Below are 25,994 nucleotides of genomic sequence, written 5' to 3'. Positions count from 1 at the left end.
GAAGGTTTGGTTCTCCTGCCTCATTCAGAAAGGGTATGTGTTGCGACATGCTTGGTGCAGCCATCATAATACACTGAGTTAAAATCTGGTAGGAGGCCGAAGTTACATGAAATGCAGAATGTAATATAATCATAAAGGCTAACTTAGTACATTACATAGAATCCTGACAGAGTGCACATGAGTTCCGATTCCAAGATGAGGTTGGGTCAGCCAGAAGTTACATACTAGAATTTCTGAGGTGTGGTTAAATGAAACTCCTCCTGTTTGAGTAAAGCGATACAGGAAGGAGGAAACTTAATTATTAACACAGAGCTGCTCGCCTTCCTTACCAAATCACCTAACATGCACAGAAAACTCACAAAATAGGCTTCCTGCTGAGATACAAGCTGTGCCTGTCAACGTGATGAATCCATTACCAGTGAGGCAACAAGTTGTGCATGTCAGCGTTTGGAAATCTTAACCCCTTCCCCGCCACAGATGTAGCGGTTACGTCTGGTGACGCGGTGCTGAGGCGCCACAGACGTAACCACTATGTCCTGGTATAGGCCCTCAGGGGAAGCGCTGGCGCTCCCCCCGAGGGCCTCCCCCCTAAACCCTCCTAGGCATGGCTGGAAAGGGAATCGCTTCTCCTTCCACCCCATGGGGGCACATTACTGTTGGCACAATATGCGATCGTGCTGCAGGAATGCCCACTAGACACCAGGGATTTTGTTTACTTTGTGTAAACAAAGAAGGGGAGCAACCCCTTAGGCAAGGGTCGCTCCCCAAGGGGGGGCATTTAATCTAAGACCATTTTTGCACCCCCCTTGGAGCAGATCGGCCTATATTAATTAAGCTGATCTGCCCCCAGGCGGAGCAGAAGCCATTAGGCACCAGAGATGTTTGTTTTTTATTTATATTGATAAGGGGGTGACCCCTTAGGCAAGGGTCGCTCTCTGGGGGGGCAATTTTTTTACTACGCCCTACGCCTTTTCTGCCCACCCACCCCCTGGGGGCAGATCAGCCTATATTAATTAGGCCAAAGCCACTAGACACCAGGGATTTATTTTTATTTATATTGATAAGGGGGGTGACCCCCTAGGCAAGAGTCGCTCCCCGGGGGAATTTTTTTTATTAGGCCTTTAGATCGGCCTATATTAATTAGCCTGATCTACCCCCAGGGGGAGCAGAAGCCATTAGGCACCAGGGATGTTTTTTATTTATATTGATAAGGGGAGCGACCCCTTAGGCAAGAGTTGCTCCCTCGGGGGCAATTTTGTTTTACTAGTCCTTTTCTGCCCCCCCGGGGGCAGATTGGCCTATATTAATTAGGCTGATCTGCCCCCGGAGGGGCAGAAGCCACTAGACACCAGGAATTTTGAATTTTTTTTATATTAATAAGGGGAGCGACCCCTTAGGCAAGGGTCGCTCCCTTCGGGGTGTTGGGGAGTGTTTGGGGTGCAAATTGTTTTTAGGCCATTTCTTCCCCCCTTGGGGCAGATCGGCCTATTTCTATTAGGCCGACCTGCCCCGGGGGTACAGAAACCACTTAGGCACCAGGGTTTGGTATGTGTGTGTTTTGTTTGGGGGGCAGCGAGTCACTCCCCATGGGGCCACATTACTGTTGGCCATATCTGCCCCCCCTTGGGGGCAGACCGGCCTATTTTTGGAAGGCCCATTTGCCCTCGGGGGGGACAGAAAGCCCACCTGAGACCACGAACATTTTTAATTTTCAAAATAAGAGGGTGGGGGTATGACCATACCCCCACCCCAAATAAATGGGGCCAAAGTTGTTCTGCCCACCAGGGGGCAGATGGGGCAATTACCCCCGAACCACACCCAGGAGGGGGCAGATGGTCGACTAGATGTGAGGGAATTAAAAAAAAAAAAAAATAGTGTGATGGTGGCTACAAACCAGTATGGGCATGGGTATGCCCCCACCCCAATTGAAGGGGTAACAGTCTTTCAGTTCCCCCCCTGCACAATAAAACATCTTATCCCACGGCATGCAAGAGGACATTTGATTATTTTGTTTTTACATTTGGACCATGAGAGCTTGGCTAACTCTCAAAATTATCCCACTTAAAATGGTGAGGGCTGCACTTTTTGGACTTTGGGACGCTGCCATTTAGAAAAATCCACATGACCTAGACACAAAACTAAACATCTGGGTGAGTCCAGGGTGGCGTGCTTCGCATGCACCCCACACCATTTTCTTACCCACAATGCCCTGCAAACCTCCAACTTTGCTGAAAATCACACATTTTTTCCACATTTTTGTGATGGAACCTTCCGGAATCTGGAGGAATCCACAAAATTCCTATCACCTAGCATTGTCTTATCTATACCAATAAAAAGTCTGCCCCACTTGTCAGCCTTAAAATTTTTTTTTTCAAACTGCCCTTTTGGACATGCTTTGGTTCTCCCTCAATTTCAACATGTTTTTTGGCTCTTCCCTGTCACAGGCACTTGGCCCACCTACACAAGTGAGGTATCATTTTTACCGGGAGACTGAGGGGAATGTTGGGTGGTAGGAAATTTTTCCCGGTTCGGTGATCCCACACAGAAATGTTGGAAAAATTTGATTTTTAGCTAAATTTGAGGTTTGCTGAGGATTTTGGGTAGGAAAAGATGGGGGGACCCATGCAAGTTACACCTCCCTGGATTCTCTCAGGTGTCTAGTTTTCAGAAATGTTTGGGTTTGGTAGGTTTCCCCACATGGCTGCTGAGCACAGGACCAAAAACGCAAGTCCCCCCCATGCAAAAACAGGTAGTTTAGTATTTGATCATTTTAATGTGTCCACATAGTGTTTTGGGGCATTTCCTTTCGTGGGCACTAGGCCTACCCATACAAGTGAGGTACCATTTGTATCAGGAGACTTGAGGAAACGCTGGGTGGAAGGAAATTTGTGGCTCCTCTCAGATTCCAGAACTTTCTGTCACCGAAATGTTAGGAAAAAGTGTTTTTTGGCTACATTTTGACGTTTGCAAAGGATGCCGGGTAACAGAACCTGGTGAGAACCCCTCAAGTCACCCCTTCTTGGATTCCCCTATGTGTCTAGTTTTAAAAACTACGCAGGTTTGGTAGGTTTCCCTAGGTGCCGGCTGAGCTAGAGGCCAAAATCCACAGCTAGGCACTTTTCAAAAAAACAGCTCTGTTTTCTTTGGGAAAACATGTTGTGTCCACATTGTGTTTTGGGGCATTTCCTGTCAGGGGCGCTAGGCCTACCCACACTAGTGAGGTACCATTTGTATCAGAAGACTTGGGGAAATGCTGGGTGGAAGAAAATTTGTGGCTGCTCTCAGATTCCAAAACTTTCTGTCACCAAAATGTGAGGAAAAAGTGTTTTTATAGCCAGATTCTGAGGTTTGCAAAGGATTCTGGTAACAGAACATGGTGAGAGCTCCACAAGTCAACCCATCCTGAATTCCCCTAGGTGTCTAATTTTTAAAAATGACCAGGTTTGGTTGGTTCCCTAGGTGCCGGCTGAGCTAGAGGCCAAAATCTACAGATAGGCACTTTGCAAAAAACATGTCAGATTTCAATGTAAAAATGTGATGTGTCCATGTTGCGTTTCCTGTCGCGAGCATCAGGCCTACCCACGCAAGTGAGGTACCATTTTTATTGGGAGACTTGGGGCAACAGAATAGCAAAACAAGTGTTATTGCCCCTTGTCTTTCTCTACATTTTTTCCTTCCAAATGTAAGACAATGTGTAAAAAAGACGTCTATTTGAGAAATGCCCTGTTAATCACATGCTAGTATGGGCACCCGGGAATTCAGAGATGTGCAAATAACCACTGCTTCTCAACACCTTATCTTGTGCCCATTTTGGAAATATGAAGGTTTTCTTGATACCTATTCTTCACTCTTTATATTTCAACAAATGAATTGCTGTATACCCGGTATAGAATGAAAACGCATTGTAAGGTGAAGCTCATTTATTGGCTCTGGGTACCTAAGGGGCTTCGTGATGAACCTACAAGCCTTATATATCCCCGCAACCAGACGAGTCCAGCAGACGTAACAGTATATTGCTTTCAAAAATCTGACATCGCAGAAAAAAGTTACAGAGTAAAACCTTGAGAAAAATGGCTGTTTTTTTCACCTCAATTTCAATCTTTTTTATTTCAGCTGTTATTTTCTGTAGGAAAACCTTGTAGGATCTACATAAATTACCCCTTGCTGAATTCAGAATTTTGTCTACTTTTCTGAAGTGTTTAGCTGACTGGGATCCAGCATTGGTTTCACACCCATTTCTGTCACTAACTGGAAGGAGGCTGAAAGCACAAAAAAATAGTAAAAATAGGGGTATGTCCTAGTAAAATGCCACAATTGTGTTAAAAATTTGGGTTTTCTGATTCAAGTCTGCCTCTTCCTGAAATCTGGGAAGCTGGTGATTTTAGCACCGCAAATCGTTGGTTGATGCCATTTTCAGGGAAAAAACCACAAGCCTTCTTCTGCAGCCCTTTTTCCCATTTTGTTTTAAAAAACTAACTTTTCGCTGTATTTTGGCTAATTTCTTGGTCTCCTTCAGGGGGACCCACAAAGACTGGCTACCTCTAGAATTCTTAGGATGTTGGAAAAAAAGGACGCAAATTTGGCGTGGGTAGCTTATGTGGACACAAAGTTATGACGGCCTAAGTGCGAACTGCCCCAAATAGCCCAAAAAAGGTTTGGCAGCTGAGGGGGAAAGGGCCTGGCAGCAAAGGGGTTAATGTGCGACAGCTCTCTTGCAGAGGTTACAGTGAAAAACAGGAGCCGCCCCTCAACAAGACGCAAGCTTTGCCTATCAGTGTGAGCTCGCACAGGAAATTCCTTGCGACGCGGCTGCCCTCGGAATACGGGGTGCGACTTAATGTCCCCAGGGAAATTAGTAAGATTGCTCTGCAGCGGCAAAGAGAACAGCATTCCACCTGTCTCTGACATCATTCACTGATTCAGCACACAGGGTTACGCTAGCAGCACCATTAGTAGCAGGAACACAAAGAAAGTGCTGCAACAGTAAGGTATGGGAAGGCGACGGCTGAGCAGCGGCAAAGAGAAGCAGTTACAACCCCTGACTTGACCGCACAAGGCTTACCGTTAGCAGCACACTGAAAGTATAGGTAAAGCAAGGGAGTGTTGCGTGGCCCTTGTCAGATTTAGAAAAGTAGCGGCTGAGGAGAAGCAGCAGCGGTGTGCCTCACAGTTCGGAGCGTGCAATTTCTTAGTAGCACACCGAACGTAGAGGTGAAAAAAGGAGTGCTGCACGGCCCAGGTTGTGTGGAAAAGCCACAGCTGAGGAGAAGTAGCACCATTGTGCCTCACAGAGCAGAGGGTGCAGTTCTACAATCAGGATAAGATGAGGTGAGTGACAGGTGCTTGTGATGACAGCTTAAAAATCTTTAACTGCTTCAATAAGGCTCAAAATGCAGCGTAAGAATCCATACCTTCCAAGGTGAATGAAGAAACAGGTTGGTTTCACCCTTAGGCATCTCACTAAGTCAATCATATTTATGTGTCCATCTTATTACTTCCAAGAACTTCTACCACCCAAGATCATAAAAGTTAACTTCTACCTGTCAGCACCCCTCTAGATCTCCTTTAAGAATGCACCTTTGCACCAAGTATCAGTTCCTAATTGTCTCAAGGTAGGAGAGGTCTCCCATATTTTGAAACAAAATAATGCTGACCATGAAATACTTGACAACTATATATCAAAATGTATTTCCCCTGTTTAAGTAAAGCCATTGAGTAATATGATCTCTGTTGAGCAAACACATTGATGATGGTCTACTCTCTCCTGTTCAGTTTGGATTTCTTGTTGGCCACAGCACTGAAAAGGCAACATTAAAATATGTGATGATATCCACCATATGCTCAACGAGGAAGAGACCTATCTCCTACTCTTATTAGACATATTTGCAGTATTCAACACTGACAAACATACCATTTTGAGTAAAACCCATGAAGACAGATTGGGCCTCAAAGGCTCAGTTCTTAATTGGTTCAGATTGTTCCTCTCTGGTCATTTTTCATCTAGTCAAGTTAGGCAACTTTATCTCCAGGTTTGCATAAGTGTTCCGGGTGCACTGCAAGACTCCATATTATCTCTAGTTCGTTACAACTTTATGTTGAACCTCTTGGCCTCTTATTAGAATGTTCAGAAATTTAACTTCACCAAAATGGTGATGACACACAACTCTGTTTAAAACTCTTCTCATTACAAGGCCTAGGCACACTCCAAAAAGTCATGGATCAGCTTTTTGCCTGAGTGATGGAACACTGAAATGAAATCCTTGCAAGACTGAATTTTTACACATAATATGCAAATCCAGCAAGCTCATGAAATTCATCTACTCAGCGTAACCTTCTGCTACTGTAAAATCTCTAGGCTTCCTAACTCTCCTTAGTTCTTCATGTGATCAAAAGTGCCCAACCTGAAAATCTCCACCTTCACCAACTGAAAAGAATCAAACAACCTCTCTCTTAATCAGACAAAATTAACTGCACATTCAATTGTCATCTCTAGTATCAGTGCAGGTAATGCCACCCTATTTGGCCTTCCTGCTTACACCCTGTTACGCCTAAAATCTGTCCTTCACTCTACTGCATGATTGGTCACTCAGAAAGAACAATTCAACCACATCACACTGCCAATTATCCATCTCCACTTGCTCCCATTAGAAACTTGGATACAGTTTAATCCTGTCTTCCTCATGTATAACATCCTTTGCTCAGGCAAACCAAGCTACTTAGCCAACTATTTCAGGAGGCCCAAGTACATCCCATAGAAAGGTCTTTTGTACTCTTGAATCACCACAATTCAGAGCTACACAAGCCCAACAACACACCATCTCTGGTTCTGCACCCACCTTAGGGGCCAAGCTAAGCATATCTCCGGGCACCTTGTCTGTTCAGAAAGGACTTAAGACTTTCCTGTTCATTAGACTCTAAGCAACTATCTTTCTGTTTCTTTTCCTCCCAGGGGTGTCTGACTTAAAATCATGGACATTCTGTTGTTTAACCTACCACCTACTCCTTTTGCCTTTCTCTTATGTGTATCTAATTTTATTCACAACCTCTCTGCCTTTTCCCTTTCCTCATCCCCCTCCTTCTTGTTAATCCCACAATCTAGTCCCAAACCTTCACCCATCTCCTCTCCACTCCTACGTTCCTCCTCCTCCACCTTGCTTATGTAGGATTTTAATTGTTTTTGTAAACATATCTTACATATGTATTTTTGGTTCTCTGGAAAGCACTCACATACCTTTTGATGCATTCACACTATACAAAAATATTCAAATAAATGAAGACGAAAGAAAAGCTCTCTACCACCTCAGCAGACAACTAATAGCATAAAACTATCAGACAACGGTGCTGCAGTGATTCCCATGGAATTAAGTGACTACTGTAGAAGAATTGAGACAACTAATTGAAAGCGATACTTACAAACCTTCAGAAACTGATCCCACAGAAAATCTAAACACGGAAATTAACAACATGGTTGTGAGATACAGGAGTCTAAATCTCACTGATGAAACAAAATAAAAAAATACAATTTTATCCTAAACCTGCACCTGGATGCTGTATATTCTTCACAAGTACACAAATTAAAGAAAACTGGCCAGTTTGTCACCTCTAGAAATTATACAGCTACCGAGCGAATATCTTTCTCTGTTCATCTGTGCCTCCAGCCCTTTGCACTAGAATGTTAATTATTTGTTAAGGATACCAGTCATTTCCTTCAGTTTAGTGAAAAATTAAACCAAACATACACATTTGATAAAGACACTGCTGGCTACATCTCTGTAATCTAATATACACCAGGATGATGACTTTTATGAAGCTCTAAGCAAGATATCTATCAGTTCTACCAGTTTGGAGTTTCATATAACATATCATAATATAACCACTCCAGAAAGCTGATAAGTGTAATGTATGCTTTCTCTAGCTCAAAAGACATTTACGTATTTTTAAATAACTTCTTAAATTCCGAAATAAGCACAGGTAAAATAAAGTTATTTACACAATAGACTTTCATTCGAAATACTTCTAAAATTGAGGAGTTATGGTTAGTAACACATTCATAGCTTCTTGCAATGCTCATGACCTGTTACATCCTAGGATCACTTTTGAGATGGAATCAGTCATGCCAAATTTGCACTGTGAAACATTCTGTTTGCTACCATTGTTGTATGTGGGGAGGGGTCATGACCTTTTAGAGGTGCTTTGCGTCGAGTGGGTCAGGCTGCCTCTCCTCCCGTGACAATGGTAATAAATAGCGAATTAGGGGCCTGATGTACAGAAATCAGGAATAACGATTTCCTGCGATTAGCAATTAGAAAATCGCTATTTCTAATGTATGAAAATCTTTTGAGTTTGATTAGCGATTCCTTGCGATTCCTAATGGGCTGCATATAGCCCTACCTCATGCATATTAAAGAGGTAGGTCGCAATTTGCAAACTACGAGGTTTCACTGCCATCACTCGGATGTCTATGATTATAAAGCCAGTTTTCTTTAAAGAAAAACAGGATGCATTAATAAAGAAGAAACAACTGAAACATGTAAGTTTAATTTTTTAAGAGGAGGCAGTGGTCCGTGGGACCCGTGCCTGCTCTTAAAAATATTTTCCCACCTTTCTCTTAGGAGAAGGGGACCCTAGGGAACCTATTCCCAATTTGCGAATGAGTTAAATGCCACTTTTTAAATTATGGTAAAGTATTACTGCTTTGTGACTGGAATTCAGTAATGCATACCATACAGATTTGGTATTTGGACTGGACACCCAAAACACGCCCCTTCCAAATACTGAATTGCAAATGCAAATTGCAATTCAGTAACAAGTTAATGAATCACATTTTGCATTTTGTACATCAGAAAAGCATTTTTCGATTGCAAATGTCCAGATTCTGTGAATGGGGCCGTTTGCAATCAGAAAAATGATTTGTACATCTAGTCCTAGATTCCGAGCATCTGCATGTATAGTTTATGCCATGTATATTTGCTTAACGAAAACCAGGCTGCAAGATATTATTTTGTTGCAGTCGTTTAAAATCTAATCAAAGTGGCCTCTTGACTGATTATGAAGTTATTTGTTTGTGTAAAGTAATTGTATGTGAGTTAGTTTTTTCTGTATTGTGGTAATAACTTGGAATTTGACCTTTACGCTGCATGCAATATACATGTGAGTGTGCATATATTAGTACTGCTGCTCTAAATAAACTCCTATTTGGCCACAATTATTTTCACATCTATCTATCTATCTATCTATCTATCTATCTATCTATCTATCTATCTATCTATCTATCTATCTATCTATCAATTTTGCTGTACTCTGGAAATACACTGGAATTTGACCTTCCTAATGTGCTTTTAACATTTTAGGGTGCTCTCAGATGTACTGATACACTTTCCAACATATCAAGAGGAAATTACTTTAGCTGTTAGTCCATTAAAAGTCAGCTTCAAGAGCTATGTTGAGGTAGTTACTGGTGAGTTCTGATATTACTTTGAGAAATTAAACTTACTGTTGTTCATCTTAATATATTAGCATACTTGAGCTCAGACCCCATATATTGGACTGATGTATAATGTATTTATTAATTTCCTTATTCATTTACATTATTTTATTAAGCACCTCATTTCTTCTGCTAAAATCTTACATAATTATTGGTGTTTTGGATTTCATAAGAAGATGAGTACTATGCAAACGTCCTGTGTCTTTCTTCATTTCCATTCTTTATTCTCCGCTCTAGTGAAAAATAGCATCAGGTTTGGTGGCTAACTTCAATTTCACCTTAAAGCAGATAGTCTGTCTTCGCTAACTCCTCCTAAACTCTGTTGCTTAAGACCTGCGGAGAGGTTTACCCAACACTGCACCAAGGGGTTTGTGACTGCTGCATGTTCAACCATGACTGTGCCACATGCTCTACCAGCTCACATTCTATCAGAATAAGACTTGGCACTGTCCTTTATGCTGCAGGCTCTCAGGTGTCTGCCTCCAGTAGTCTGCCTCCACAGGGCAGCATCCCTGGAAATTCCTCAACTTAGTCTAGGTTGGTTATGGCAAGTTCCTTGAGGGGTAATGCAACATTCTCACACATAAATAAGAGGGTAAAGTGTCTGAAGGTGCATGTTAGGAAGATTTACCAGTTCAGATATCTTTCCTTCCAGCAAGCCCCTGCCAACACCTCCCAACAATATCTGTGGTCCTTTCCTGTAGAACAAGTTCAACTGCTGTGCTTAATCACATATTACCCCCAGAAAGGGTATTAGAAAGAAGCTATGGAGCAGAAACTGCTGATGTTTAGGAACATCTTCAATACAGCCACTAGGATCACAAACACTAGTCTAGTCATGAGACTATTGTTATGACTCAATTTCTTGTACATGAAGCCAGATGCCCAGAATATTGCTATCAACCTCCCCTATGATGAAAAGACATTGTTAAACCACCAACACCATATCATTAAAGATGAATCCATCTGTGAGGCACAATGCTCAGTGCACGGTTCTGCTATCCTTTAAGAAGGCGGCGTGCTTGGCCTTTAAGGCTATGCGCTGCACAGTGAACGTCTGCCTGTAGCTCTGAGACAGTCATTCATGTACTCTCCTACTCCGTTGCTCCGGTTCCCTCTTGGTATCTACATTGGCGTCTCCCCTTTTATTTACCTGCTGGCATCTGTGTGGGCTTCGCCTAGATTACTTGCCTGTCGGCATCCATGTTGGTGATCTTCGTCTATTTCCCTGTTGGTGTCCGCTTCAGTGATGTTCCCCAGTCCTCCGCTGCCTCGGCGTTTGGCGATCTCTGCCTTCCAGGATGCAGCTGTTTTCGTACTTTGGCGTCGGTCTTTGTCTTTCTACCCATTCGCTACCCTGGACTCCTCGACGACCTGCAAGACGAAAGATAAACAAACCGTAAGTGGCAATCTGTTCTTAAGGCGCTTGCACAAAAAGAGAGAAATATACTTATCTGATGATAATCTGTGAACTATTGCATGAAGCTTATTTCACTTGAACTTGTGGGCTAACCTGAAAAATGAATAACACATACATTACTTCAATAAGGAATTGTTGTCTCCAGTACAATACAGGAGTCAATGAACATCAGCGTAGTAATCACATTGATAGGTGCAAGAAATAACAGGGTTATTACTTCTGCACGATACCATATACATACATGTGTCACTAATGAGCTAACATTTCTACATTCATTCTTATAGATATAGTACCTACCAGTCAGTAAGACACTATCCTTCCATTAAGGAGGAAGGAACAATAGATAATCTGGGAAGGGGTCACGCTATACTAGTACTCACATTTGTGAGGGGTTTTGGAGCACTAAATCTTGGTATTTATTAGTAGAAGCTCAGAAGTCAACCCTGAATTTGTCAGGTGGCAGCCTGGTAGGCACCCTTGAAGTCGTCAGGTGGCAATCTGGTGACCGTATCAATCAGCCTTGTCCCTTCGTCCTGGCGTGTCAGGCTGGACCATTCATCGTGGCCTGCTTGCCCCGTAGGGAAGTGGGAATTATGTCATGCCCATTTCAGTCCTGCAAAAAGATAAGAACCTGACAGAACACGTGGAGACACATGCGATCACCCCTGCTGAGCTAGCCCACATGATTGGCAATTTACTAAAGGAGACACAGGCGTTGACACAGAAAGTTGATGCTTTACAAGGAGTAACCAATGCTATTCCTCCTGTCTCCGATTCACCCAAAGGGGGTCCTCAGAAGGAAACTCCGTGCAGAATGGAGCTGCCAGATCTAGTCAGGGTGCTGGTGCACCTTTAATTCAGGTCACCACTCCCACCTCCTATTCCTTTGGCCCCTCCTGAACATTTTTTGGGAGATCCCACCAAATATGCTACCTTTATAAACCAGTGCCAATTATGTTCCATTTGCAAATCGGCCTGCTTTCCTAATGATCAATCTAAGGCAGCCTTTATTTGGTCCTATTTGGGGGTACAGCTGCAACGTGGTCGATACAAATAGTAGAGAAAGACGACCCACTGTTTTACAGTTACCCAGGATTTAAGGCTGAGTTGAAAAGGTTGTTTGATCGTCACACATTCATTTAATCCGTGGACACTGAATTATTGAACTTACGACAAGGTAATAAAGATTTATTGACATACATTAGATTAGTGGCAGAATCAGGATGGCCGGAGAGCAAAAGGAGTCCCTTATTTTATAAAGGGCTATGTGATGAACTAATGGATTTGCTAGCCCAAGTAGTTGACCCCCACCCCCAGGAGATTGTAGTGAGTTAATAGACCTAATAGTGAAGCTTGATCACTGCCTAGCAGAGCGTAGATGAGACAAACAACGATCTGAAACTAAGCTAGTGGTTTATAAGGAAAGAAAATATGACCCTGACAAAACAGACGAACCAGAACCTATGCAGCTAGGGTGTCTTAGAAGACCATTAAGTGAAGAGGAACGACAAAGGCGTAGGGCACTGGAACTCTGTTTGTATTGTGGAAACAAGGGTCTTTGCTTGCGTGATTGTCCAGTATAACTGAAGCAAAAAGGAGAGGTGGGAAACTAAGACACTCAGAACATAGAGAGGCGAATGTTTTGAGTGTACAGACTAGTCTAGCCTCAAGAACCTTATCACAAACGTCTTGCATCCAATAATATTGTCATTTGTATGTAACAGCATATCTGCTCTGGGATGGGGCTCTGTCTGTTTTAAATTACTAGTGGATATGGAGCTACTGGGAACTTTATGTCCAATCTCTTGCTTTGTTATATGGTATTCCATGTGAACAGAAAGATCAGGTTGACAAATTCAAAACTATTGATGGCAGTGCTCTGAAGTCAGGTCCTATAACACATTCTACTTCTGATTTGTGGCTTGACATTCAGGGATTCCATACAGAGAAGGTTAAATTTGATCTGATACAAGCCCTGCAGTTTCAGGCTATTTTGGAAATACCTTGGTTAGAGACCCATAACCCAGGCATAAATTGGAAAAGTCGTCAGATCACCTTTTGTTCTTCTTATTACAAAGAACATTGTTTCAAAACCATTTCTATTGCATGTCCAGAAAACCTTGCAGCGCTATCTTCCAAGACAGCTGGCCTCCAGATTTCTCAATGCTATCAAGACCTAACAGACGTCTTTGACACACAAAAGGCTACTAGTCTCCCACCAGATTGCCCATATGATTACTAGATCAACCTGATCCTAGGGGCTCGTATACCATGTAGTTGGATCTTTGCACTAACTGAGAAAAAAAAAATACATCTTTAGGAACATCTAGATGGAATGCTAAGCATAGGCTCTATCAGACCATGCTGTTTCCAGCCTTATCCCCTTTATTTTTTGTATCCAAAAAGGGGGCAAATAATGCACCTGTATAGATTATAGAGCTCTCAGTGATTTTACGGTAAATAATTGCTATGCTCTGCCTCTTATTTCCAGTTTAATAGACCAAGTAAAGGACGCATGGGTTTTTACCAACAAAGTGAGCGAATGGCTGAAGGTATTACTCCAAAAGACAGTCTGGAATGTGCTTACAAATCCAGATCCGACAGCCTTAAAAAGTGTATAACCCCTGTAGTGTTAGATGCATTAAAAATACGACTCACCAATTCATCAAAATGTCTCACAAAGTTCATATTTGAAAGGGACTGTATCTCAGAAGACAACCTTGCCACTTACAGGTTATACATCTCACGGTCAGAAGTGAACACCACGTATTTTTTAAACAATAGTGCTTTTAGCCTGCTCAGCTTGTCATAATTAACATTATAAGTAGCAATGAGAGACCACAAATCTGCTACTTATCTCTTGCTTGGGAGGGAAAAGTACAATTCCACTACAGGTCACTATTTGAGAAACAGGAATCACATATGCAACACCTGCTGTCATCCCACAACAGCCTTGATCACTCAGCATCAAGTAAGTCCCATCCAAAAGTAACTGACATACCAGTCAGATCACAGAGACGGGAAAACCCTTCAAGTAGCAAGCTAAATGAGATACAGACACATTACATGCACCATGCAACGCCACCTGTTTGGAAATGATTGAATGGCAACAGAAGTTTCACATTTACTTCCACTAAGAAAAACCTCTTTTTCGACTGTCACACATTTGAAATCAGATGGCAGCTCCCACACCTCATGGATGTAACTATCTCCTAACTGTTCAAACCTGGCAACTGGGAAACGTTTCAAGCACAAGATTATTTGGAATGTTGCTATGGGCAGGGACATCACCCAATGTATTAACCACACTGATGACGGTGATTCAGCTATGGGTGAAAGGTAACTTTTCTCGCTTTTCTATATTAAGCATGATGTCATTAGCTTCCTTCTTTGCCATTATCTGTGGTTTACTTGTAGGTTAAATGCGGCAAACAACTCTTTAGAGTTATCGTGCTAACGTGCCAGATTTCAGAACTTGTTAAGTCCAACTCAGCTGCATAATGGACCTAGGTTGACTTTGTCCATGTTGTAAAAATGGTATGTCGTTTTGCATAATGTCTATAGCAGAAGACACAATGAGGGTCATTGCGACCTCGGCGGTCTTTTCAAAACACCGCCGTGGCCACGGGAGAGAGAATACCGCCATTGCCGGCGGTATTTCTGTCTCCCTATTATGACATTTCCGCTGGGCCAGCGGATGGTAACAGTGTTACCGTCCGCTGGCCCAGCGGAAATGTCACATCAACATTGCAGCCGGCTCGTAATAGAGCCGGCGGCAATGCTGATGTGCAGCGGGTGCAGTAGCACCCGTTGCGCATTTCACTGCCCGAAATTCGGACAGTGAAAAACGCGACGGGGCTATGCCTGGGGGCCCCTGCACTGCCCATGCCAAGTGCATGGGCAGTGCAGGGGCCCCCAGGGGCACCCCAAGTCCCCTTACCGCCGGCCTTTCCATGGCGGTGTGGACCGCCATGGACAGGCCGGCGGTCGGGGACTCATAATCCCCAGGGCAGCGGTGCATGCACCGCTGCCCTGGGGATTATGACCGCCAGGCGGAATCCTGGAGGGAAAGTGGAGGGTCCGGCGGTATGGCCGTGGCAATTCCGCCACGGTCATAATTGCTGGCGGAAGACCGCCAGCCTGTTGTCAGTGTTACCACCAACATACCGCCGGCCGCCAGGGTCGTAATGACCCCCAAAGTTGTTTAATGTGTATATACGAGTGGACAGTGTGTTCTACCCATTATCGACAACCGCTAAAGCTTTCTCTAAATTTTCCCTATTTATTTGCCTTAAACGAGCAGCAGCTTCCATTTGTGAAAGCTTCCAAATTTGGCTACATGTTGCATATGAACATGGATATTTGCAACCATTGTTGACATAATTTACCTACGCTGTATGTGGTGACCATCCCTGACTGTTGTATGATGACATAATCAGGGTCCTGTCTGCTTGCTCTAAAACCCCACATTAAGTTAATAAAACATGCATGACAACCATGTGTGTCTACTGGCCACTATACCCACCCATCAGACCTGAAAGTGATGAATTAAGGTTGCATTCTGAATCATACCATTGAGCTCTGAAATATTCACAATTTTCTTCCAGCTGTCAAATCTAGCAGTCGAGGGGATACTGAGCACATGCGTTTCATTTACTTTTGCTAACCCAATGCAAGTTGTTTGCTGAACAATGTTATTCAAGAAAATCATTTGTAACGGAATTAAACACACTTTAAATAAATCTTCCATGCTTATATTTGCCATTCTTTTTTCCCCCAGACCATTTTTAAGTCAATTGTCTTTTTCCAATATTCATATCCCTGGATGGCTAACTGGGAAACAAATTAATCCAAATATATTAATTCAGTGTCGGTTAGCAATATTATCCTTGCTTTTGATGTAGGCCTTTTGAAATTATATGACTCAGCATTTGTGACATCATGCCCAGAAAAATAGGAAACTTTCTCTACATTTTCTCCCCACTGGTGGAGTCGGACATGTGTGTAATTAAAAAACTACTCCGGGAGTACTAGCTCAATGTAAAAAACTATCCCATAATACTGGTGACAGAACATTTCCCCATAATTTGCAGTGTTCATATATAAATCCTCAATTTCAAACATATTATAATATTCAAGCACAGAATAAACTGTTGTAACATCCTAGTCATCAGAAACAACCACAGGTGTAATAGTGTAATTCATTGAGATTTAAAAAAAACATGGCATTTGTATCATTCCAGTTGGTCCAGGTATATCAAAAGGTACTTTGTCCCCAACAATCCCACCAGGAACTGGAACAGCAGAAATGTTCCCAAGGAACAAGTCTCTTCGCACTTGGTGGGAATAAGGGGTTTAAAACCTCATGTCAACATCAGGGCAGGCGACTGAAATGCAAAAACCCAGCACTTCCAAAATAATGTAATTCATGCATTATGCTGATGTGCTGTTGTTTAACCTTTTGCATTGCAGAGTTTAATCCCGAAGACTTATATTCAAGGTGCTTATAAATACTGTTCATTTGCAATGTATTGCTGCAGGCTTTCAGAGTGTGTCAGGGTGTGGTCCCTTTCCAGGGCCTTCTAGAAGCTTCCTCTGTAGTATGACTAGGTGTGGTTGTGGGCTGGGCCAAGACTCTATATAAGGGAGCCAGCCCAGCTCCACGTGCTCACTATTCAGAGGTCCCGGTGCAGAGCAGCAGCAACTTCCTGAGCTCCTGTTCTGGAGGCCTACTTTGATCTTCCAGACCTTGCCTTTCATTTTGTTGGTGATTCTTGATCAGGGCGGTAAGACGGAGGTCGGGCTGGGCCCCCAATCCCGTTTTCGAAGGCTTTCGAGTTCTTGGGCCTAATTTTCATGATAAAAGATTTTACTTTGTGCCTGTGAATGTGCGCTTGCCTTTTTCTGGCATTTGCATGCTAGCATTCGAATCAGCAAGACGCGCGATTCATTTCTGGTGCTTAACTTATAATATTAATTGTACGCTACCATTTCATGCCATTTACAAGGTAGCATTCGAATCGGCAAGACGCACGATTCATTTCTTGTACTAAATCCATGTTATTCATTGTGCGCTACCATTTCATGGCACTTACAAGGTAGCATTCGAATCAGCAAGACGCGTGATTCATTTCTTGCGCTTAACTCGTGATATTCATTGTACGCTACCATTTCATGGCATTTACAAGGTAGCATTCGAATCGGCAAGACGCGCGATTTATTTCTTGTGCTTAACTCGTGATATTCATTGTGCGATACCATTTCTAGGCATTCACATGGTGGCATTTGAATCGGCAAGACGTGCGATTCATTTATTGTGTTGAACTCGTGATTTTCAGTGTGTACTACCATTTCATGGCATTTACAAGGTAGCATTCGAATTGGCAAGACGCATGATTCATTTCTTTTGCTTAACTCATGATATTCATTGTACACTACCATTTCATGGCATTTACAAGGTAGCATTCCACCCGGAAAGACGTGCAATTCATTTCTTGTGCGTAATCCATGTTATTCATTGTGCGCTACCATTTCATGGCATGTACAAGGTAGCACTCGAATCGGCAAGACACGCGATTCATTTCTTGTGCTTAATTCATGTTATTCATTGTGTGGAACCATTTCATGGCGTTTACATATTCTTGTGGAAATCAGCAATGTGCGCAATTCATGTTTCTGCATTAAAAACTAAGGGGGTCATTCTGACCTCGGCGGTAAAAGGCCCTTACCGCCGCGGCCGCGGTAAACCGCCACAGTCATTCTGACCTCCAACTGTGAAACCGCCAAAAACCCGACATCCACGGAAGGCCGCCTCATCAGCGGGCAGCGATAAACTGGAGATGACCAAACCTCCACCGTCACGCCAACACAAACACGCCCATGCCATTCTGACCCACGAATCCACGCGGCGGTCTTTCAACCGCGGTATCCCATTGGCGGTACACACCGCCGCAGTCAAAATACACACACATATACAAAACACAGCCACATTGGACAATTCCAAATACACACACCTGATATACATACACACAACACTCCCACACACCCATCACCATATAAAACACACACCCACATCACCCACAAACCCCTACAACCACAACTTTCTGAGTGAAGGCGCAATACACTGAGAGAGAGCACAGGGAACGCAAAGCACAACACACACAGGAACCCAACATCATCACCCACACCACATCTACGCACACATCACCACACATCACTACGCACATCACCACAAACACCACCCCACACCTCATCCACACCACCCCATGGCACCCCAAAGACACCCCAGGTTCTCGGACCAAGAACTCAGGGTCATGGTGGAGGAAATAATTAGGGTAGATCCCCAGCTCTTCGGCACACAGGTGCAGCACACCACAATAGCCAGGAAGGCAGAGCTATGGCAAAGGATCGTAGACAGGGTCAACGCTGTGGGACAGCATCCCAGAAATCGGGAAGACATCCGAAAGCGATGGAACGACCTACGGGGGAAGGTGCGCTCGATGGTGTCGCGACACAACATCGCTGTGCAGAAGACTGGCGGCGGACCCCCACCCACTCCACCCCAATTCACAGCATGGGAGCAAGAGGTCTTCAACATCCTGCATCCTGATGGCCTCGCTGGAGTACCCGGAGGAATGGACTCTGGTAAGTCGATTCTCAACTACTGCCCCCCCCCCAGCATGCCAACCCACACCCCCACCCTCACCCCCAATCCCAACCCCCCAGCACACATCCTCCCTGCCAATGTCTCACCATCACAACCCACCCTAAACAACACCAACCCCTGAATGCCAACACAAACCATAGACACCCATCACCTATACATGACCACTGCACATACCCATCCACCCCCCCCCAAGCACCCTCACAACACCTCCCACAAGGGAATGCCAGCACTGGGGGACAAGGGCACCCACAAAATGCACGCCATGGCACACACAAAAGCAATAACCATACTCTTTTACCCCTGCAGGGCCCGAACGCCAACACACCGCCACGGACGGTCCAGATTTGTCCATCCCACCCCCAGAACAGGCCCCCGGTGAGGACAGCAGCTCTGTCGACCTAGAACCTGATGACCAGCCCGGACCATCGGGGACCTCTGGACAGTCGGTTCTCCACACACAGACACAGGCCACAGCAGACCCAACCCCCTCTGGGAATAGCAGCACAGCTCTCACCCAGCGGGCCCATGCCTCTGTCTCCAGGACGCGTCAATCAGCGGTGTGTCCGCCACTACAGGGCACCCAGGCTGACCCAACACCCCAACAACAACAGGGACCTGGGGGCAGTGGTAGTGGCACACCATCCAGGGGACAGAGGCCCGGGGAAACAGGGCAACTGGGAGGGCTACTGTGCGACAGGGGGGGGAGGACAGGCCCAGGGAAACCACTCTCCAAGAGGCCCTCGCCACCATCATGGGAGCATACCACCACTCCCAGGAGACGATGGCGACGGTACTGGCCAGGTTCCAGGAGATCCAGGCACAGCAGGAGGAACGCTACATGGGGTTCAGCAATGAACTCAGGAACATCGGTACCGCTATGGGGACCATAGTCCTGGCCCTCAACCGGATAGAAACCACATTGCGAAACCATGTGGCACCACAAAGGGCCCCTGTCACTAGCCAGGACCAGGAACAGCCTACCACCTCCGCCGGCGCTAGTGGACAGGAGGCCCCACCACAACGACAGGCCACCAGAACCCCACCTCCTGCTGAAGAACAACCACCCCGCAAGCGGAACCTGAGATCTCACAAGGAGACAGAGTAGGATGCCAAGACCCCCGCCAGCACAACATACCCCCTGATGTCATCCCACTGTCCCACATTGTCACCCTGTCCAACCTTGAACTGCCCCTGCTCCATCCTTCCACAGGCATATGGACAATGTACCTGTGAAACTGAGAACTGGACTCTGCCATGGATATTACTCCACCCCCATCCATCACCGTTTTACTTTCATGTACCAATATCTAGCACTAAAAATAAATCACTCATTGCACTGAAATAAATCTGGAGTCAGCCTGTATTCTTAACAAATGTATTACACATTATGGTTCAATAATGTGCAGTCAATTTGTGATGACAACATACCGATGTCAATAAGCTTTAGTCCATGGGCAAACCAAGCAGAAGTCACGCAGTGGGTCATACAGCACTGAAAAAGGAAGGGAAAATCATAAATCAGTTAAAAGGAACTGGGGGGAAATACACAAAGTAGAGATGCAGGAGGCTTTAAGTAAATGTTAAATGGCGTGGGTGATTATTACCTGTGTGCTACTGAAAATACTGTTGTATAACTGTGTCCCTGTTGTCTGTGTCGTCCCCGTCGTCTTCCTCCTCTTCACTCTCCACAGGCTCCACAGCTGCTACAACACCACCATCTGGACCATCCTCCTGCAGGAAAGGCACCTGGCGTCGCAATGCTAGATTGTGCAGCATACAGCAGGCCACGATGATCTGGCACACCTTCTTTGGTGAGTACATGAGGGATCCACCTGTCATATCCAGGCACCTAAACCTGGCCTTCAGGAGCCCGAAGGTTCTTTCTATGATCCTCCTAGTTCGCCCATGGGCCTCATTGTACCGTTCCTCTGCCCTGGTCCGGGGATTCCTCACTGGGGTCAATAGCCACGAAAGGTTGGGGTAACTAGAGTCACCTATTAGCCACACACTTTGTCTCTGTAGCTGTTCCATCACATAAGGGATGCTGCTATTACGCATAACATACGCGTCATGCACTGACCCAGGGAACTTGGCATTTACATGGGAGATGTACTGGTCAGCCAAACAGACCACCTGCACATTCATAGAATAGTAATTTTTATTGTTTCTGTACACCTGCTCATCGTCTTTTGGGGGTACTAAAGCCACATGGGTCCCATCAATGGCACCAATGATGTTGGGGATATGTCCAAGGGCATATAAATCACCCTTCACTGTAGCCAAATCACCCTCCTCTGGGAAAACCATGTAGCTCTGCATGTGTTTCATCAGGGCAGACAACACTCTGGACAAAATCTTAGGAAACATAGGCTGAGACATTCCAGATGACATGGCCACTGTTGTCTGGAATGAGCCACTTGCCAAAAAATGGAGGACTGACAGAACCTGCACCAGAGGGGGAATTCCTGTGGGTTGGCGGATGGGGGACATCAGGGCTGGCTCCAGCTGGGCACACAGTTCATGTATAGTGGCTCGGTCAAGTCGGTATCGTAGTATAATATGGCGTTCTTCCATTGTCGACAGGTCCACCAGCGGTCGGTACACGCGAGGATTCATCCTTCTCCTCGCAAGTCCCAGCGGACGGTGCCTAGGAAGGACAACATGGAGTATAGAGTCAAGCAACTCACAGGTACGTTCACCACAGCTTGCACAGCACACGATTATCTATGTATTGAAAGGCGTGTATGTGTGGCAATGCAAGGCCTAGGCCTGTGTGACGCAGTTGAAATTAAGCCATGTGGGCCCTTGAAATGGCGGCTGCCTGACCTGTGAAGTGGGACAATGGGATGTGAGGTCAATGCGCTGGCGTGGCACACCGTGGCGGTAGGCGGTCGAAGACCACTGTACGAAGCCGCATTGGTTAACATTGAAGCCTATGGGTTTCAGGAGCCAATGACGAGGTGCGCCGGCGGTCGCGGTACGCACCGCCGCGGTACGCACCGCCGCGGGCGTGACCACCATTTTCTATCTGATTAATCACTCGAGACCTGATCATCCACAGGAGAGGACCTATACTGCAAGTGCTGCTGTCACCTCGGTCTGGGAGATACTATGGCTGCTGCGACTGGGGAAAGGGCCCCTGCCTTCACTTCTGAAGAGTTGGAGAAACTAGTGGATGGGGTCCTCCCCCAGTATGCGCTACTCTACGGTCCTCCAGACCAACAGGTAAGTACACTGGGTGCACATTGAATGGGCTATGCCTGTGTTGAGTGGGGTGGATGGAAAATGGTGGGGTGGGGAGAGAATGAGGAGTACAACGCACGACAGATGAGAGCATGTGCCACATGGAAAGGTTGGGGAGGGGGGCCAATCACATCTAACATGCAGATAAATGATGATATTTCCTTTCCCACCCTGTACATGTCAAATAGGTCAGCGCCCATCAGAAAGTCAACATTTGGCGTGCCATCGCCAAGGACGTCCGGGCCCTGGGGGTCCACATCAGACGGGGCACCCACTGCCGCAAGAGGTGGGAGGACATCCGCCGCGGGACCAGGAAGACCGCCGAGTCACTGCTGGGGATGGCCTCCCAACCTAGGAGGGGTGCCAGTCGTACCCTGACCCCCCTGATGTCACGGATCCTGGCGGTGGCCTACCCTGATTTGGATGGGCGCATGAGGACATCACAGCAGACACAAGGGGGTGAGTATCAGCACATTCTGCTATCTTTATGCGCAGTGGAGGCGTCTGGGTGGGGGAGGAGGGCTGTGGTTGACATTAGGCCAGGGCGCTTTCTGTAGTGTAGTCCTCTCCTTTAGGCATGGCCCTGTGCCCTAGCCCCCCCACCTCTATAAGGTGCCAAGTACAGCTATCCATGGTCCTGCATCATCCATGTGTGTATTTGTTGTCCATAGACCTGTAGGGCTGGTCACAAGTACTGAGTAGTGTACCCCGATTGCGCTGCGTAGTGCATGAGGCTCCTGTGTCTGTCCTCTCCGCCAACGGTGTTGACAATGCATGCACTCAACCTGTTTTTTTTCTCCCCCCACCCTTTTTCTTTATCTTCTTGTGCATGTGTGCATTAGCATCATCAGGCGGAGGAGAATTGGCATCGGAGCACGAGGGAGCTGCAAGTCACAAGGCCCCGGTGGGCCGTGGTACAGACACCGAGGGCACCAGTGATCCGGAGGGCGAGGGGAGCACCACAACGGGGACCGGTGGTGACACCAGCGACACCGACACGTCCTCGGATGGGAGCTCCCTAGCGCACCAGCCCCGCCCTCCCAGCAGCCCCTCAGCCTTCGCTCCGTGCCCGCTCGCCCAAGAAGGCGGGCATCTCCTTCGCCCCAGGCACCTCAGGCCCTGCCCCTGTTACCCCTGCTGCCCTCAGTGAGGAGGTCATTGACCTCCTGAGGACCATCATTGTTGGGCAGACTACCCTTTTGAATGCCATCCAGGGGGTAGAAAGGGAGGTGCATCGGAGCAATGCCTACCTGGAGGGCATTCATTCGGGTCAGGCTGCCCATCAACGATCGTTCACTGCTCTGGCCTCAGCACTGACGGCAGCCACTGTCCCTGTTTCCAGCCTCCCTCTTCTTACTGCCTCCACCCTGTCTCTGTCTCCTGTTCCTCAGCCTATCCCATCCACACCATCAGACCAGCCTGCACACACCTCAACACCCAAGGGCAGCTCATCCAGACACAAGCACCACAGATCCCACAAACAGTCACCCAAGCAACACCCAGATGCAGACATGCCAACAGTCACTATCACCTCTGTGTCCCCCTCCTCCTCGTCTCCCTCCTCCCTCCCTGTGACGTCTACACTCACACCTGCATGCACACCACCATCAGCCAGTGCTTCCATCACCAGCACACCCTCCAGTACAGTCCGCACACGTGCAGTCACCACCCCCACTGCCATTTACACGTCCCCTGTGTCCTCTCCCACTGTGTCTGTCACCCCCTCTTCCAAGACACACAAACGCAGGCAGCCACCCACCCAACAGCCAACCACATCACCACAGCCTACGTCACAAGCACCTGCACCCAAAGACAGCACACTTGACTCTCCTACAACCACATCCTCTTCCTCCACTCCCATCACCACTACTCCCACCCTTTACCTTGGTCCTAAAAAAGTTTACCTCTCCAATCTTAACCTTTTTCCCTCACCTGACCCACCCCCTCCATCTGCTAAGAGTCCCAAGAGCACCTCAGCCACCACCAGCCCAGCTTCAAGTGTCACTGTAGTGCATGGGTTCTGGAGTCCACCCTTTGGCAGCAGTGACACATCTGTCAGCAGCAAGGGGACAGCCAGCCCCCCCCCCTGGAAAGAGGACCCGGAAACTCAAGGGCCGCCGTGAGAAGACTGACACGGCTGCCCCCAAGGACCAAAGTTCGGCCACTTCACCTGCCACAACATCCAGGGGAGGCAAGGGCCAGAGAGCCTCATCTAAGGAGCGAAAGGGCAAGGGCAGCAGGGCGGAGAAGTCAGCCAGCAGGAGCGCGGAGCAGGAGGGCCCCACAAGCCCCATCCCGGGTGTAAGGAAGGACACCCAAGGGCCCAGGACTCCGTCACCGAAGGGTCCAGCAACTGCACGGTCGGAGGGCGACTGAGCAGGGAGTCCAGGCCAGGTCTGGCTCCCTTGAATGACTGGACAAGCACCGCTGAAGAGGGCCCCGCCCTGCAGAAGAGCACCGCTGAACAGGGCCCGCCGTGTAGAAGAGCACGGCTGAACAGGGCCCGCCGTGCAGAAGAGCACCGCTGAACAGGGCCCGCCGTGCAGAAGAGCACCACTGAAGAGGGCCCCGCCCTGTAGAAGAGCACCGCTGAACAGGGCCCGCCGTGCAGAAGAGCACCGCTGAAGAGGGCCCCGCCCTGCAGAAGAGCACCGCTGAACAGGGCCCGCCCTGCAGAAGAGCACCGCTGAACAGGGCCCGCCGTGCAGAAGAGCACCGCTGAACAGGGCCCGCCGTGCAGAAGAGCACCGCTGAACAGGGCCCGCCGTGCAGAAGAGCACCGCTGAACAGGGCCCGCCGTGCAGAAGAGCACCGCTGAACAGGGCCCGCCGTGCAGAAGAGCACCACTGAAGAGGGCCCCGCCCTGTAGAAGAGCACCGCTGAACAGGGCCCGCCGTGCAGAAGAGCACCGCTGAAGAGGGCCCCGCCCTGCAGAAGAGCACCGCTGAAGAGGGCCCTGCCCTGCAGAAGAGCACCGCTGAACAGGGCCCGCCGTGCAGAAGAGCACCGCTGAACAGGGCCCGCCGTGCAGAAGAGCACCGCTGAACAGGGCCCCTTCCTGTCAAGTACCGCTCCGCTGGGCCCTGCCGTCTCAAGCACCGCTCCGCTGGGCCCTTCCTGTCAAGCATCGCTCCGCTGGGCCCCGCCGTCTCAAGCACCGCTCCGCTGGGCCCTTCCTGTCAAGCACCGCTCCGCTGGGCCCCGCCGTCTCAAGCACCGCTCCGCTGGGCCCTTCCTGTCAAGCACCGCTCCGCTGGGCCCCGCTGTCTCAAGCACCGCTCCGCTGGGCCCCGCCGTCTCAAGCACCGCTACGCTGGGCAGTTCCTGTCAAGCACCGCTCCGCTGGGCCCTTCCTGTCAAGCACCGCTCCGCTGGGCCCCGCCGTCTCAAGCACCGCTCCGCTGGGCCCTTCCTGTCAAGCACCGCTCCGCTGGGCCCTTCCTGTCAAGCACCGCTCCGCTGGCCCCGCCGTCTCAAGCAACGCTCCGCTGGGCCCCGCCGTCTCAAGCACCGCTCCGCTGGGCCCTTCCTGTCAAGCACCGCTCCGCTGGGCCCCGCCGTCTCAAGCACCGCTCCGCTGGGCCCCGCCGTCTCAAGCACCGCTCCGCTGGGCCCTTCCTGTCAAGCACCGCTCCGCTGGGCCCCGCCGTCTCAAGCACCGCTCCGCTGGGCTCTTCCTGTCAAGCACCGCTCCGCTGGGCCCTTCCTGTCAAGCACCGCTCCGCTGGGCCCTTCCTGTCAAGCACCGCTCCGCTGGGCCCCGCCGTCTCAAACACCGCTGGCCCAATGACAGTGCCGGTTCTGTGTCGAGCTACTGTTCACGGTTCACTGTGCCCACCATGCCTCCTCCATGACCAGTGGTCTCTGTAATCCACCTGATGGACTGTGGCTTTGCACTCCCCAGGATTGAACAGTGGGCACCCCAACCACTGTAGAGACTTGAGAGACTGTGGCTTTGCACTCCCCAGGATGGTCCAGTGGGCAACCCACCGACTGTAGAGACTTGAGAGACTGTGGCTTTGCACTCCCCAGGATTGAACAGTGGGCAACCCACCCACTGTAGAGACTTGAGAGACTGTGGCTTTGCACTCCCCAGGATTGAACAGTGGGCAACCCACCCACTGCAGAGACTTGAGAGACTGTGGCTTTGCACTCCCCAGGATGGTCCAGTGGGCAACCCA

At 47.7% G+C, this 25,994-nt stretch overlaps 1 protein-coding gene across 1 annotated transcript in view; it reads left to right on the top strand.

The window, feature by feature from the left end:
• The window catches only part of RAD9B (RAD9 checkpoint clamp component B), a 303,639-nt gene that overhangs the window by 217,721 nt on the left and 59,924 nt on the right, over positions 1–25,994 (top strand). The window contains exon 5 of the mRNA XM_069212708.1: positions 9,351–9,457. Within this exon, the coding sequence (XP_069068809.1) occupies positions 9,351–9,457 (107 nt within the window). The remainder of the gene's footprint in view (positions 1–9,350; positions 9,458–25,994) is intronic.

The sequence above is a fragment of the Pleurodeles waltl genome, chromosome 11 (genome assembly GCF_031143425.1).
Source record: "Pleurodeles waltl isolate 20211129_DDA chromosome 11, aPleWal1.hap1.20221129, whole genome shotgun sequence".
NCBI lineage: Eukaryota > Metazoa > Chordata > Amphibia > Caudata > Salamandridae > Pleurodeles > Pleurodeles waltl.
Note: the sequence above shows the minus strand (reverse complement) of the source record. Positions and strands in the feature narration are given on the sequence as shown.